Source organism: Phodopus roborovskii, unplaced genomic scaffold (assembly GCF_943737965.1).
Source record: "Phodopus roborovskii unplaced genomic scaffold, PHOROB, whole genome shotgun sequence".
Classification (NCBI taxonomy): Eukaryota; Metazoa; Chordata; class Mammalia; order Rodentia; family Cricetidae; genus Phodopus; species Phodopus roborovskii.
In genome coordinates this window covers 13,634,142-13,648,498 of record NW_026126525.1, presented here as the reverse complement: position 1 = coordinate 13,648,498, position 14,357 = coordinate 13,634,142, and the positions used below count along the sequence as shown (strand labels likewise).

The 14,357-nt window shown below is 38.3% G+C and overlaps 1 protein-coding gene across 1 annotated transcript in view; it reads right to left on the bottom strand.

The window, feature by feature from the left end:
• Ankrd17 (ankyrin repeat domain 17) overlaps nucleotides 1-14,357 on the bottom strand; it is a 129,481-nt gene that overhangs the window by 18,268 nt on the left and 96,856 nt on the right. The window contains exons 23-28 of the mRNA XM_051198092.1: nucleotides 12,600-12,695; nucleotides 11,102-11,218; nucleotides 4,489-4,660; nucleotides 2,816-3,266; nucleotides 2,066-2,221; nucleotides 276-425 (exon numbers count right to left, since the gene is read on the bottom strand). Coding sequence (XP_051054049.1) covers nucleotides 276-425; nucleotides 2,066-2,221; nucleotides 2,816-3,266; nucleotides 4,489-4,660; nucleotides 11,102-11,218; nucleotides 12,600-12,695 — 1,142 coding nt within the window. The remainder of the gene's footprint in view (nucleotides 1-275; nucleotides 426-2,065; nucleotides 2,222-2,815; nucleotides 3,267-4,488; nucleotides 4,661-11,101; nucleotides 11,219-12,599; nucleotides 12,696-14,357) is intronic.

The following is a 14,357-nucleotide window of genomic DNA, read 5'->3' as shown; positions in this document are numbered from 1 at the left end:
GATACTCCCTGTATGAACATGCGCCCTCTCAGTTACTTCTCCAGTGCCATGTCTGCCTTCATGCTGCCATATCTCACCATGATAACAAAAGACTGAACTTTTGATCTTAAGTGAGCCACCCCAATTAAATGTCTTCCTTCACAATAAGAAAAGCCCTAAGACAGACAGACAGACAGACACACACACACACACACACACAATGCTACTCAAATAGTTCCATTCCATTGAGTTACAATTATAATAAACCAGAAGAATATGTAAAAATAAAGCTTTGCCTTATAGTTATTATCCGGTCTCCAGTCTTGTCCTTTTGCTTATCAATATCTATGTGTGCACCAGTAAATTCCCGAATGGCATTGATATTACAGCCACCTCTTCCAATCACTCTAGATATCACAGTTGATGGAACAGATACTTTCTTTGACCTGTTTAAAAGTTGCAAAGATAAATTAAGATAAATCATTATTTGCAGTTATAATGACAATAAGAGATGTAATTAAGGTGTTTTCTATAAATGGAGAACAGATTATTGCAAAATAAGCATCTTACAGTTATTCTATTGTTTGTTTTTTAAATATACAGTAAATACAGGATCTCACTATATAGCTTCGGAGATCCTGCCTCCAAATTGCTGAGATTAAAGGGGTATTCCACCACACCCAGCTTTCTATTTATTCTTCATTCAGACAAACAAATGATCCCTTTAATAACAGCACAGGGGAGGCAGAAGCAGGTGGAACTCTGAGCTACAGGCTAGCCTGATCTATACAGTGAGATGCTGTCTTAGCCTACTTGTCACCTTGTTTGCTTTCTTGACTATCATCCCATTATATCCCTGCAGCATGTACTAAATGGATGTGCACTCTGCCACTGCAGATCCTGGTGGTACAAATTAACATGGAGGGTTAAAGGATCTGATTTAGCATAAAGGGTCAAGAAAGGCTTCTTTTAGGCACCCTTCATGTTTACCTTTTATTGTATCAAAAAATAATATGAAAATTCTTCATTTCTCTGAATATTTTATTACCTATATATAAAAATTAGTAAAGCCAAACGAGGAAAAAGAAGGCCTATCAGACAAAAGTTAAAAGGAAAAAAATAGAATCACCTAGGTTAGCCTGCCAAGTGCTGGGAGTTAGTGGCAGGAGGGTCAGAACTTATTTAAGGTCATACAAAGCTCTATAGTGAACTAATTCAAGGCCTGTTTGGGCTGTGTAGGACAGAGCCTCATTCTGTAGCCTAAGTTTGCTTCCAAATCAAACAATCTTCTTGCCTCCAACTGTAAAGCAATTAGATTACAGGCATGAACTATCATGCCTCACTTTGCAAAATTGCAAGGATTCTTACATCTTATTGGGGTGTGTGTGTGTGTGTGATGCACACATGTTCAGGGAGTACATGTTGAGGTCACAGGACAACTTGGAAGAACTGGTTCAATTTATGTGTGTTGATGTGATTGTATGGCATGTATATGCAGGTGCCTGTGGAGGCCAGAAAAGGGTGTCCAATCTCTTCAAGCTAGAATTACAGGAAGCAGTGAGATGTCCTGTATGGGTGCTGGCAACTGAATTAAGGTTCCTTGGAAGAAGAGTAAGCCAATTTTAATTTTACTTATTTGTTTGTTGTGAACAAATGAGAACATCAAACAGTACAGGCTGGCCCCAAATTCACTGTGTAGCTGAGGGTAACCTTAAACTCCTGCTCATCCTACCTGCACCTCCCAAGTGCAAGCATTAAAGGAATGTGCCACCACATCTGGCACATTTTAATTTTAAATCCTCACATTGATGAAAGATTCCCAGTATTCAGGAGGCAGAGGCAGCTGGAACTCTGAGTTTAAGGTCAGCTTGGCCTACACAGTGAGTTCTAGGACAGCCAGAACAACACAGAATTACAAGGGGATTAGAGTTATTTACCACCACCTTACTTCTGCTTTTAAAACATTTACTTTTTTTAGCATGTGAAATACAACAAGGATGTCTCTTGACCAGATTTAGTTTTACTGAGTTTGTCTGCAACCTTGGTAATGGTGGGAAGAATTTAGCTGTAAATGAAGATCACTCACCTCCTTACAACTTCCTTCCATCCTTCTTCCCTCTTTTGCCCACGCTTAGGACTTGCTACTGTTAACTTCCCATTTGGAGAAGAAAGAGGAGATGGACCAGATTTTGTACAAGTTGACAGAGAATTACTGGTCCCTTCATTGACAGTCTCTGACAATCTTTAACAAAAGATGGAAAGTACATTAATAATGAACAGATGTAGGAAAATTTAAATGACAAAGTTAATAAGATACATAGCTTATTAAGGACAATGAACGAGAACAAGAGGAACTTGTTCTAACCTCTCTACTAGTCAACATATAATAAAAGAGCCAGTTATAAGAACATTAACACACAAGGGCAAATTTAGTAGAGTAGAATACTAACAGAAAACCTTTTTCTTTTTAGAGACAGTCTTGATACATAGTTCAGCCTATACGAAGTCAACATGTAGCCCAACCTGGCTTTGAACCTCAGCCTCCTACAGGCATGTGCCACCATGCCCAGCTTCACACATCAATACTTTTAATAAACTGTTTAACAATCACAAAAAACTTATATAGAAAAAATAATTTATTTTCTGAGCATAAAATCTGAACAATTTAGTCTTTTTTTAAGCATACAAAAATATTTAGTAGTTGATTACTTGTTCAAAAAACAAAACAAAAAAAAAACCAAACAAACAAACAAAAAAAAAAAAAAAAAAAAAGGAAAAAGAAAATTAGCAACAAGGTGTTTAACTGACAACTGTAAGAGTAGAACTTGGAACTAACTTTATAGAAGAAGCCTTGCCAGAAACGGATTTTCTCTCCTCCTTTGGAAATGTAACCAGAACAGAAGGCTGCTTCTTGCTGGTCACAGGGGTAGTGACCACAGCTGGCGAATGATTGTCACTCTTCCTGCTGCTGTTGCTGTTACTACTTTCATCACTGCAGCTGGAAATCCTCATATTGTCACTGTCCCCACTCTCGCTGGTACTGCTGCTCTTGGATTCTCCATTCACTTTCTCTGGCTGACTGTATGAAATTGGTAGTGGATCATCAAATATAATTTGAACATTTTCTGGAGTAATTTTATTTTTCCTGTTTTTCCTCTTTGAACTGGTTGTAGTTATGGTATTATTTCTTTTACCATGGGAACCTGCCAAAGTAGTCCAGGTAGCAGATATTCCTATGGTAGTAGTGGTAGTGGCACTTGGAGGCTCTGTCAAGACTTCAGGTTCTTCTGTAAAAGCGGCAATAGTGAGTTAGTTATTCACTTATGAGACTGATATAACAGACAACTGTAAAGAGTATTTAGGGCCAGGCAATGGTGGTGCAGGCCTTTAATCCTAGCACTCTGGAGAGGCAGGTGGATCTCTGTGAGTTCAAGGCAAGCCTGATCTACAAAGCTAGATAGAGAAATCCTGTCTTGAAAAACAATCTAACAAACAAAAAAGAGTATTTAGGGACAGCTTGGGAAATATGCACATGAATCACTATAAAATTATTAACTGAAGTATAATAATTACTAGGATATATAAAGTCACTTTATGAGAAGAGTAATACTCAAGTATTTATATGTCATTACACATAATATATACATTTACATGCAAAACAGTTCAAAAAGAGGAGAAAGACTAAGCACATGTACCCAAGCTACCTGAAAGGTTGTGATAGGTAGATGTAGAGTACAAGGCTAGCCTGATCAAAAAGAAAAGAAGTACAAAACACAGACCCAAACCAAAATCTAAACAGTTAAGGAATGAGACAATAAATCAAACAGCCGTTTATCACTTTTGGTCTTCAAATAGCTAAAACTATTTCTAATTGACTGACTAGCATTTAAAAAAAAAAAAAAAAAAAAAAAGCAAAAAAACTGAGGAAGACAGGAGATAGGGTCTTTATGTTCAAGGCTAGTCTTGACTTTTCATTAATTGACCTACCTCAGTCTCTGAATGCTGTGATTATAATATATGCCACCACATCCAACTTACAAGTAAATATAATCATGATTACAATTAGTAGTAGACATATTTTGTTTTTTGAAACAGGCTTTTATATAGTCTAAGTTAGCCTTTGACTGACTTTGTAGCCAAGGGTTAGGGTGACCCTGACCTGCTGACCCTCCTGCTTTCCACATCCCAAATGCTGGGTTACCATGACATATCACCATACCTAGCTTAAGCCAACAATTATTTTTTGGTACAAAGAATGATATTTAAGAACCAGCTCATAGTATGCAAGTGTTTGCAGACCTGCCTGCCTGGAACTCATAAACTCTTGACACAATCTCACAAACTTCGTATTCTGGCCTTGAACTAACTGTGCAGCCAACACATCCCAAGTTTTTGATCCTTTTACCTCATCCTACGAAGTAAAACTAGAAATACAGCTAGCTACTAGGTGAAACTTAGTATAAGATTTGACTGCAGCCTCAAAATGGATGCTTATGTGGAACAAAGTACCTTCAACTTTAAGTTTTTCTTTTTCTTGGGCAGCTTGGAGTTCAAAGTTCTCCTTATTTTTGGCTTCAATTTCTTCTAATTTTCTTCTTTGTTCTTCCTTTTTCTTCCTTCTCTTCTCTTTTCGCTTTTCTCTTTTGGCAGCCAAAGCCAGCCTTCGACTTTCTTCCCTTAACTGTTTTTAAAAAACAAAACACTAGAGCTTACTTCTAATAATATTAGGCATATAACATCACTTATTAACAAAGAAATTAGGAACCCTTAAAATTCAAAGTCATTGGATTCAACTCACTGCTGATGCTAGATGATACCACCCTCTGTGCAATGGTAGACACAGGCACAAAAGTGTATGTCAGCCCACGGCTACTTTTAAAATATCAAGCTCCAATCAAGATTTTTTCCTTTTTTCTTGGTTTTTCAAGACAGGGATTCTTTGTAGCTTTATAGAATCTGTCCCAGAACTGGCTCTGTAGGCCAGGATGGTCTCAAATCACAGAGTTAGACAGTTTTGAGCTGCCACATGGAGGAATTGAACCTTCTTCCCCTAGAAGAACATCAAGTGCTCTTAACTAAGCCAATGTCTCCAGCCCCGCCAATCATTTAAAATTTTCAAATTAGGGTTGGAAATAGTTTAGTGGGTGAGTTTTTACTGCTCTGGCAAAATACATGAAAATGGTTCCAAAAAAACCATTATTTAGGACTCCAATCACTTCAATCTTGGTCTCCAGGGGATCCAACACCTTCAGTCTCCCTAGGTTCCAACACACAGTCAACCCCCTACACATACACACACACACACGAAAAAGTTAACCAAACATGATGTCATACGAACTCCCAGATACCAGTAACTTGAGGGAAAACAACTGAAATACTAAGCAAGCATATACAATTTATCAAAAAATTACTGAAGATGTAAATCAATGATGGACCGTTTACCTAACAATCCCTAGAATGATGATGAGATGGGCCAAGAAGGGAGTGAGAGGATACAGATGGACAGAGACAAGGAGCACCATAATGTTCAACTCATTCTGTCCCACATCCAAATTGTTTCTTTTTCCCCCTCCCCTTTAAAATGTTTTGGGAGAGAATCTAAGTAGCTTATACAGAGCAAAAAAGGCTGTACTTGAACTAATGGCAATCCTCCTTCCTCAAATTCTAAGTATGAGACAACTTGCCTGGCAGGAAAATCATTTCCAAGCTTTTCTTTTTGTCCATTAAAGGAAGATTTTTAAAAACGTACTCACATAACCTCATAACATGTGCACACAACACACCCCTTGTTTCCTGCCCATAGGCCATAAGCACTCTCTTTCTGTGTATTTTTCATGCACTTCAAGTATACGCCTATAAAAACAATGGTATTTAATAAAAGGGGGGGGGGCATAGTATCCTACTAGTAAGACTGAGGCAAATAGAAAGACAAGGGATCCAGGCAGGAAGATCCCTTACTGACACGGGTTTCCTCTAGCTAAGAATTGTGAATTCTGACATGACTAACATTTTCTGAGAGTGTTTATTAATATAGAGTTGATATTGTGATGGTGAACATTATGTTCCAAAGTTTAAGAGTACTGTACTTAAGAGAATTATAAAACAAAAATGCCTCTACCCTTTGAGCCCACTTTGCCCAAGGACAGATGAGTTCCTGGGATGCTGGGGACTGTTCTTGTAATTGCCTGGTCTTGTGCAAATCTCATCTTTTCACTGCTGTAAACAAGCTTGCTTGCCCCAGACTACATGAAGGCAGAATGTGGGTCTGAGAACACATAGGCAGGCATGAAGTGTGTCACCATGTGTTCTTGTCCCTGATTCCACACAGACAGGCAGTATATCGCCTTGTGAGTTATACCTTTATAAACCCCTGACTACTGGAACTCAGAACTGCATTCCAAGAGTGCTCGCCCTCTGCATCCCATGAGTTCTGCTGCTGTGAGTGTTTGCCACCAGTATCTGAATAAAGAGCATGACAATATAAAAGTATTATCTCTATTCTTTTTTCAAAGGCCAATGAACTTCAAGGCCAGAAAGTTAGGACTTGGAGTAGAACTTCATTCCTCCTAAGTATTTTCAAGGAATCCTACAAATAAGACTATTAACTTTGACTAGAATGAAGATCTAACTTCAATCTTGTCAGGAATTACTTTATCATCTCAATTAGGTTCCTTAGCAAACCTTTCAGTATAACATCTTAAATGTGGTCAAACTCATGCATGCAGAAACAAGTGTGATTCCAGAGAAACCCACACCTAAGGTCTTGGGTATGTCCTGATATTAAACTCCAACAGTGCTGCACACAGATTGATCCTGAAATTCTCTTCTGTAGGGTATCCAAAACTATTTCACTTGGGTGGAAGCCTCCAAAATAATGGAACTTCCCAAGTTGATTCTGTGCCCATTGCTGCAGACAAAGTCAATCCTCCCAGCAAACACACAGAAAATAAAAGCACTCCACTTTGGCCTTAAAATTTTTACAGTCCTCTTATCTCAATCTCCTGAGAACTGGGACTGTAGGCATCAATTTTGTTATTTGGTTTTGTTTTCATTTTTTTTGTTTTTCCCTTTTATTACTACTGTATTGGTGGTTTGTGTGTGCCAGAGGAGCACTCGATACTGCTCCAGCCCATATAATCACCCCACCCTCTCTCACACTCGATACTGCTCCAGCCCATACATACCTCTCTCTCTCTCTCTCTCTCTCTTTTTTTTTTTGGTGTTGTTTGAGACAGGGTTTCTCTATAGCTGGAAGTAGATGTGTAGACCAGGCTAGCCTCGAACTCACAGATCACAGAGATCTGCCTATCTAGTGCTGGGATTACAGTGGTGTTCCACCACCACCCAGCCATACCTATCCATCTCTGAGCTGACTGTAAATCCTAGCTCACAATTTTACAGCCTGGGACTGGGAACTATTACTACTTTTGTTTGGGGAAATTTTAATCTTGTTTTGGGGTGTGTGTTTTTTTAAGTTTGTTTTTTCAGACAGGGTTTCTCTGCATAACAGCACTGACTGTCCTGGAACTCAGAGATCTGCCTGCCTCTCCCTACCAAGTGCTGGGATTATAGGTATGCACCACCACTGCTTGGCATACATCATGTTTCTGAAAAGAGAAGCAGGTATGAAACATGTGTTATACAAATTACCTGTACAGTACCCTTAAGTTTTTACTGGTCTCCTACAAGATAGCTCCAGGTTAAATGATAGGAAATGGGGTTTTGCTACTCTCCCTTGGTGCAAGACTTCTATAGAGAACACAGGATCAAACCCCAGGCAGGAGCTTACAGAGTTCAAGGTCATTTGAGCCTATATAGCCAACCCACTTATCAAGATAAGCAAACCAAGATGACTGCTAGATGACTTCCCTCTTTAATTTACTGAAAGAGTAGAGGAACTGCAACTAATGAGTGAGTCTGTTAGACCATGGAATTGAGCATTGGACTTGGCACATTACAGCCTAAGTAGTCCCCAAGTCAGTCCTAAAGAGCACTCACTGTTTATCTCAAGTCCGTGATTTCCTGTCTAGTTCAGATCCATGGGGCAGGTAAGTGTTATAGGAAGAAAAGGATTAGCATTAAGGGTGCTTAAGAAAACGGGAAAATTTTTTTTTTTCAAGAAAGGGTTTCTCTGTGTAGCCCTAGCTGTTCTGGAACTAACTATGATGGCCTGAAACTTACTGAAACCAATCTGCCTCTACCTCGTGAGTGCTGGGCTTAAAGGCGTGGGCCACCACCATCCACCTGAAAAACTAACAAAAAGCATAAATATTCCCATATTATCGCACTGACTCCTATATTACAGCAATTCCTATCTGGTACTCTCAGCACTCCAGAGGTGGAAGAGGCAATAGGCTTTGACCCTAACCTTTTATAAACATAGAATCTACAGAAATGAAAGAAAAATTTGGAAGCCTGAATATTTAGAACCTTTTCTGTTTCTTTCCTTAAGATAGAATCTCACAGCTGAGGGTGGCTTCAAACTCTATATGTTGCCAAAGGACCCCAATTACCCAATTCTCTTACTTTTACCATCCAAATGCTGAAAGTGAAGGGTGCATTACAACACCTAGCTGCAACAAAAACTTATTGCTAATCTGATATGTGTCAGTCAGGAAGAATAAGCCATCCTCACCCAGTTTACACTTAGTGAAAAAAATGAGGGCTACATATATATGATATATGTAGTAAGCATAAACTGTCTCTTAGTGTCCTAAAGGACTGGTTCTAGTAACAAAAGTAGAATCCATGGGTGTCCCATGTCTTATGTAAAATAACAAGTTTTAAAACACTGCTATTTATCTTACTGAACATTTCTACATATGGTATTACTTAGGATTTAAAGAAAGTCTACACGCTTGATACAAAAGTCTCTTCTGGATGTGCATTTCTTGTTCTCTTTTTCCCTGTTTATGTTTGTGCACTACATGAGTTCATGGTGCCTGCGAGAGCCAGGAAAAAAAAAAAAAAAAAAAAAAAAAAAAACACATCAGATCCTATGGAACTGGAGAAATGTAAGCTCCCATGCACATTAGGAAATGAACCCAGCCTCTGGAAGAGCACTTCTGCTTTAACAACACTGCAGCCCATCCTCTGGACACTATTGATACAGGTTGGTTAAATCCTTAAACAAACAAAACAAAACAAATTGGCATGTACTATGGCAGGTGAGGATATTGATGCCTTAAATACACATAATGAGTATATATTGTTAGTTATTTTCTCTGCACTTGTGTGAAAACAGGCTTGAGTGGAGGTCAGAGGTTAATTTGTTATTTGGCCTTCTACCACCATGTGGGCTCTGGCACTGGAACAGGGTTTATCTGTGCAACAGTCTTGGCTGTCCTGGCCTCAAAATCAACAGTGGTTTGCCTACCTCTGATAGGATTAAAGGCACCACCATGCCCACTGTGGTGTTTTTATTTGTCTGTTTTTAAAGAAGAATAAGTTACAAGAGAGCAAGGCACCTGTAGCCCTAGCAACCGGAAGATAGACTCAGGTGGATCATGGCTGTACATGAACCCATCTCAAAAAGAAAACAAACAAGAAATCCTGCATGGTGATCCAGAATGGAGGAAAATAATATAGAAAAAAGGACCACTGCTCCAACAGCCCTGAGTAGGGTACACCAGATTTGGGGGAGAAGCCTATGTATATAGGTATAAAGTTTATTTCCTGGCAGAGTGAATATATATTAGTGGGTGGATAGAGGGATTGGGGAGGACCTTTGGAACTGTTCTTTGGATATTTCAATTTCCTTCCTGATGTAGGGAATTTATTAAAATCATTTACTAAAGGTAAAAAAAAAAAAGTGTTGGAAGATAAAGGAGGTGAGAAGAAAATGATCCAAGTGAATGAGACTACATTAGAGCAGAAATATAGTGGTATAACTACTGGGCTGTATTAAAGGGTTGAAAAATCAGTCAGTTATCTGAAAGGAGTCAGCTCTCCAAGTACCTAATCGCTATTCAAATGCTAGGATGCATACATCCCTTCTATAAAATGGTATGACACCTACACACAAACTCATACAATGTAAATAAATGACAGGTAAAGTTATTTTATTGTAATGCTTGGAGAAAAATGAAATACTCTGTAGAAGTCCAGTGCAGTTACAGTTGGAGGAAGGGTAGCTTGAACATCACAATGGCTGAATGTAAAACATAAAAGTGTGGAATGCACAGAAACAGAAGGAAAGTGGTGTGACTATCAGGCAGAAAAGGTTTCTGCAATAATGCATTCAAAGTGAAACCCAGCAACATGGAATTATCTCTTTATAAAGACTTATTTACTGGAATGCAGGACATGAGTTACAAGGGAGTAAGGAACAGCAAAATGATAATATGATGTAAATGATTCTACCATTTCTTGGTAGGCAGGTTGCTGGCAAAAGAATTAAAGGTGCATTCGAGGAGTGAAGCAAAAAATAGAAGTAATCACATGGCACATGTGCTGAGATAATGAGATTGTTTTATTTACAAATATATCTCATGCAGTAGTTTAAAAATTTATGGAGGAGGCTGTACATACACAAATCCATACACCATTTATTTTAAAAGTTACAGGAATCTATGGAGAAGAGTATGGGGGAGGGGGAGAGATCCAAGTCAATAAACTGTACATGTGTACACAGTGTCAAGAACAGAACCCAACTGCCAATATCCTACAAAAACAATCAATTTGGCCTCACCTTTAATCCTCTTGCCTCAGCCTCTCATGTGCAGCGACTGTAAGTACTAAGGACTAGAAGACTACTCAACTATGATTACGTAAAAGTAGTACTACCTAATACCTAACATCATCTACCAGTCACCAAGAGGAAATGAAAGTATTAGATGTACATGCATGACATGCCCAACTACTCCAAACCCAACATGTACACTAATGGCTCTGAGTGACTGTGATCCACTTATGCCTTGCAATAGATGTGGTTATCTCTGATAAATTTATTGGTAATAAATTCTAGGGTTGCAGTTGAGGGTTAAGAGAACTATAACTGAAATAAGACTAAAATCTAGATAGAATGTATGTTTCCTTCAGATCCATGTATCACTGTAATAAGACTGTATGAAGAACTCACATTGGGTTAAGTGCTTGATCACTATGATAAAGGTTCCATTACCTTTTCCAGGTCTAGCTCCTCTAGCAGTATGCTGGCGTTCTTATTTGCTTCAGCAGCCTGTCTGTCTTTGGCTTGTACTATTGACTCCATACAAAGATGACACTTCTTTAGCATCTCCTGCAAGAAAAAAATTGGAGACATTTCTAGTCTTAAAGGACAACTCACATTTAGTCAGATTCCTAAAAGTAATGTTTACTAATTAACATTAGGCCAGGAATGGGGAATGAGGGTTGTTGGAGTGAAGTGTAGATAAACTACATTTCTAAAGCAACCGAAAAAAACAGTTTCCCAGTTTCAAATACACACTTAGAAGCTAACTTAGGCCTATATTTTGGGTAAAAGAAAAAAAAAAACATTGTATACAAACATGGTGAATGTAAAAGCATGTAAACAAACCAATTATACACACACACACAAACCATAACTATAGTTTTTTCCTACATATGGGAACAATTATTAACAACAAAGAGATCTAAAGCACATACAGGGGCATTTTAATTTGGTGATTTCATGCTCAAAACAAAGAACTATTCTTTTTATTACTATCAGTAAAAATATTAGGCAGGCATGGTGGTGCACACATTAATTCCAGAACTCAGGAGGCAGAGGCAGGCAGATCTCTAAGTTTGAAGACAGCTAGGAATACACAGAGAAACTCTGTCTTGAAAAAAAAAATAAATAAATAAACAAAATTTTCAAAATATCTACTTACTCCAGGTGTGGTGGTGCACGCCATGCCTTTAATCCCAGCACTCAGGGAGCAGAGGCAGGCAAATTTCTGAGTTCAATACCAGCCCAATCTACAAAGTGAGTTACAGTATATCAAGTCTTATAAAGGGAAACTCTGTCTCAAAAATCCAAATAAAATAAAATTTTAATCTATTTCAACTTCCAACAACAACAACAAGAACAAAAAACCCCTAATATTCAATAATGTGAACTGCCACAGAAATCCCAAGTAAGGCAAGACAACGAACTAGCTATTGTACATAGAATTAAAGGGGGGGGGGGATCACTCTCATGAAATAAAGCAGTTTTTACATTTGTAGGCCTTTACATTTTCAAAACCATATGTCGAGATAATTAAATCTGTAACAGGATATATTTTAACTTCCCTACATCTGCCAAAATTCAAGCCAAAATAAAATGCTGGGTATGACATGGTCATGCTAAGACAGAACATAGGACCATGACAAGTAAGCAACTGCTCTAGCCCTGAGCTTCATTCCCAGCAACCAAAACTCCTGAAATGCTGCCCCAACTTCTTGGTATTCAAGACTTCAAGATTTTCTTGTTCTCAGAATGCATTACAAAACTAGGCAAATCTTTTAAAAGCTCATACATACTATACAAATGAAACTGCTATATATTATTACACTTTGTTGCTCACAGTTTATTGGCAAGAAGGCTGCATTAACCAACAGTAACTCAGCTCACAAGGTGAATCTGAGTAACACATTACTTTATCAGTGATGGTTTGCTATATACAATACATTACCTTATCCGTGATGGTTGCTATATACCGCATGCATTCAGAGTCTGATGGAAACTGATTCACTTCTTTGACCAAGTAGCGTACCACCTTCACATGACCCTAAAAATAGATGCCACTGTCAGATCAAAAACACAAGCTAACAGAGTTCAATGAATCTATACAGTGTCTGACAGAACTTGAACACACTAGGTAACACTAATGCACAAAGTAAAGACCTAATTGTGTATTTACGCTATAGATGAGAAGCACAGCTTTTCCTTCTAATGGGTTACAACTACATTTTTAATCTCATTTCACATTCCTATATAAAGAAGTATGTGGGGGCTGGAGAGATGGCTCAGTGTTTAAGAGCAATGGCTCTACTTCCAGAGGTCCTGAGTTCAATTCCCAGCAACTACACGGTAGATCACAACCATCTGTAATACAGTCTGGTGCCTCTTCTGACCTGCAAGTATACATAAATAAATCTTTGGAAAAAAAAAAAAAGAATGCTATGACCTAAAATTCTGACTAAATATCAGCATGAAGAAAAATGAGAGACACCAAATGAGAATATATTCCACAAACTTTACCAACCATTTCCCTACTCTCATTCTCTTTTTAATTCTAAGTACTAAAAGTAAAAATAATTGCCAGACTTGGTGTCACATCCCTTTAATCCCAACCACAGAGGCAGGGGAACCTCTTTGAGTTCAAGGCCACTCTGGTCTACATAGCAAGTATAGGACAGTTAGGACTACAGAGTATGACCCTGCCGCATAAAAAGGTAAAAAACTATTTCCAGGAAGGTGTGATGACCCATACCTAAGTGAAGATCTAGTGTGAGGAGTGAAAGGCCCAAGAGAGCCTAGACTATGAAGAAAGAAACCATACACACTCATATGTACCCACACATACAAAACTGCTGTTTATATTTCTGGTTAGGAGCTGCTGTCCTTTTACTTCAGTATTTACTATTCTGACATAATATTCATCTTTTTGATAATAGAGATAGCAGTTACTCTTACTATTGTGTATATGTATGTATGTGCGAACTTCTATATACACATGCATGTATTTATGTCATGTGGATCCGGTTGTTTTTTTTTCCACCTCCCTGTGGGTTTAGGGGACCAAATGCAAGCTACCAGTTGTGCATGGAAAAGTACCTTTACCTGCTAAGCCACTTTGCCCAGCTGGTTTTTGAGGCATCATTTCCATTACCTCCTTCTTTTTTGAGAAAGCATCTCATTTTGTAGTCCTGACTGTCCTGAACTACAGAAAGTCCAGGCTGCCTTCCAGTTCCTCTCCACTGCTTGTTTCTCCTCAGTGCTAGAATCAAAGTACTCAATATACCGAGGCCAGGCTTGAATTTGTTTCTGTGAAGCACTACTGCCACCTCCAAAATGCAGGGTTGAGAAAATTGGGCTCTCTTTTCCTTTTAATTTGTATTTATTTTATCTTTTTAAGGATTTAACTGAATATTTACATTCTTTAAAATATCTCTATGCCACAACTCAAACAGCACCCATTACCATTCATTTAAAAAAAGAGGGAGGAAGAGAAGGAATATAGGTAGGCAGGCTGTTGGGACTTGGTAGCCTATTTCTGTAATAAAGATAACAAAGGACTATAGAAGGATTATAGAATATCTAGAATCTCTATATGAAACTCTAATAAAATCAGAACACTTGTAAAGGGGAGCTTTAAACTACTCAAAAGCACATCATGAGCACTCTAGTTGAACAACAGAGATCATCAGAGAGGAGGTAAGACAAAGAT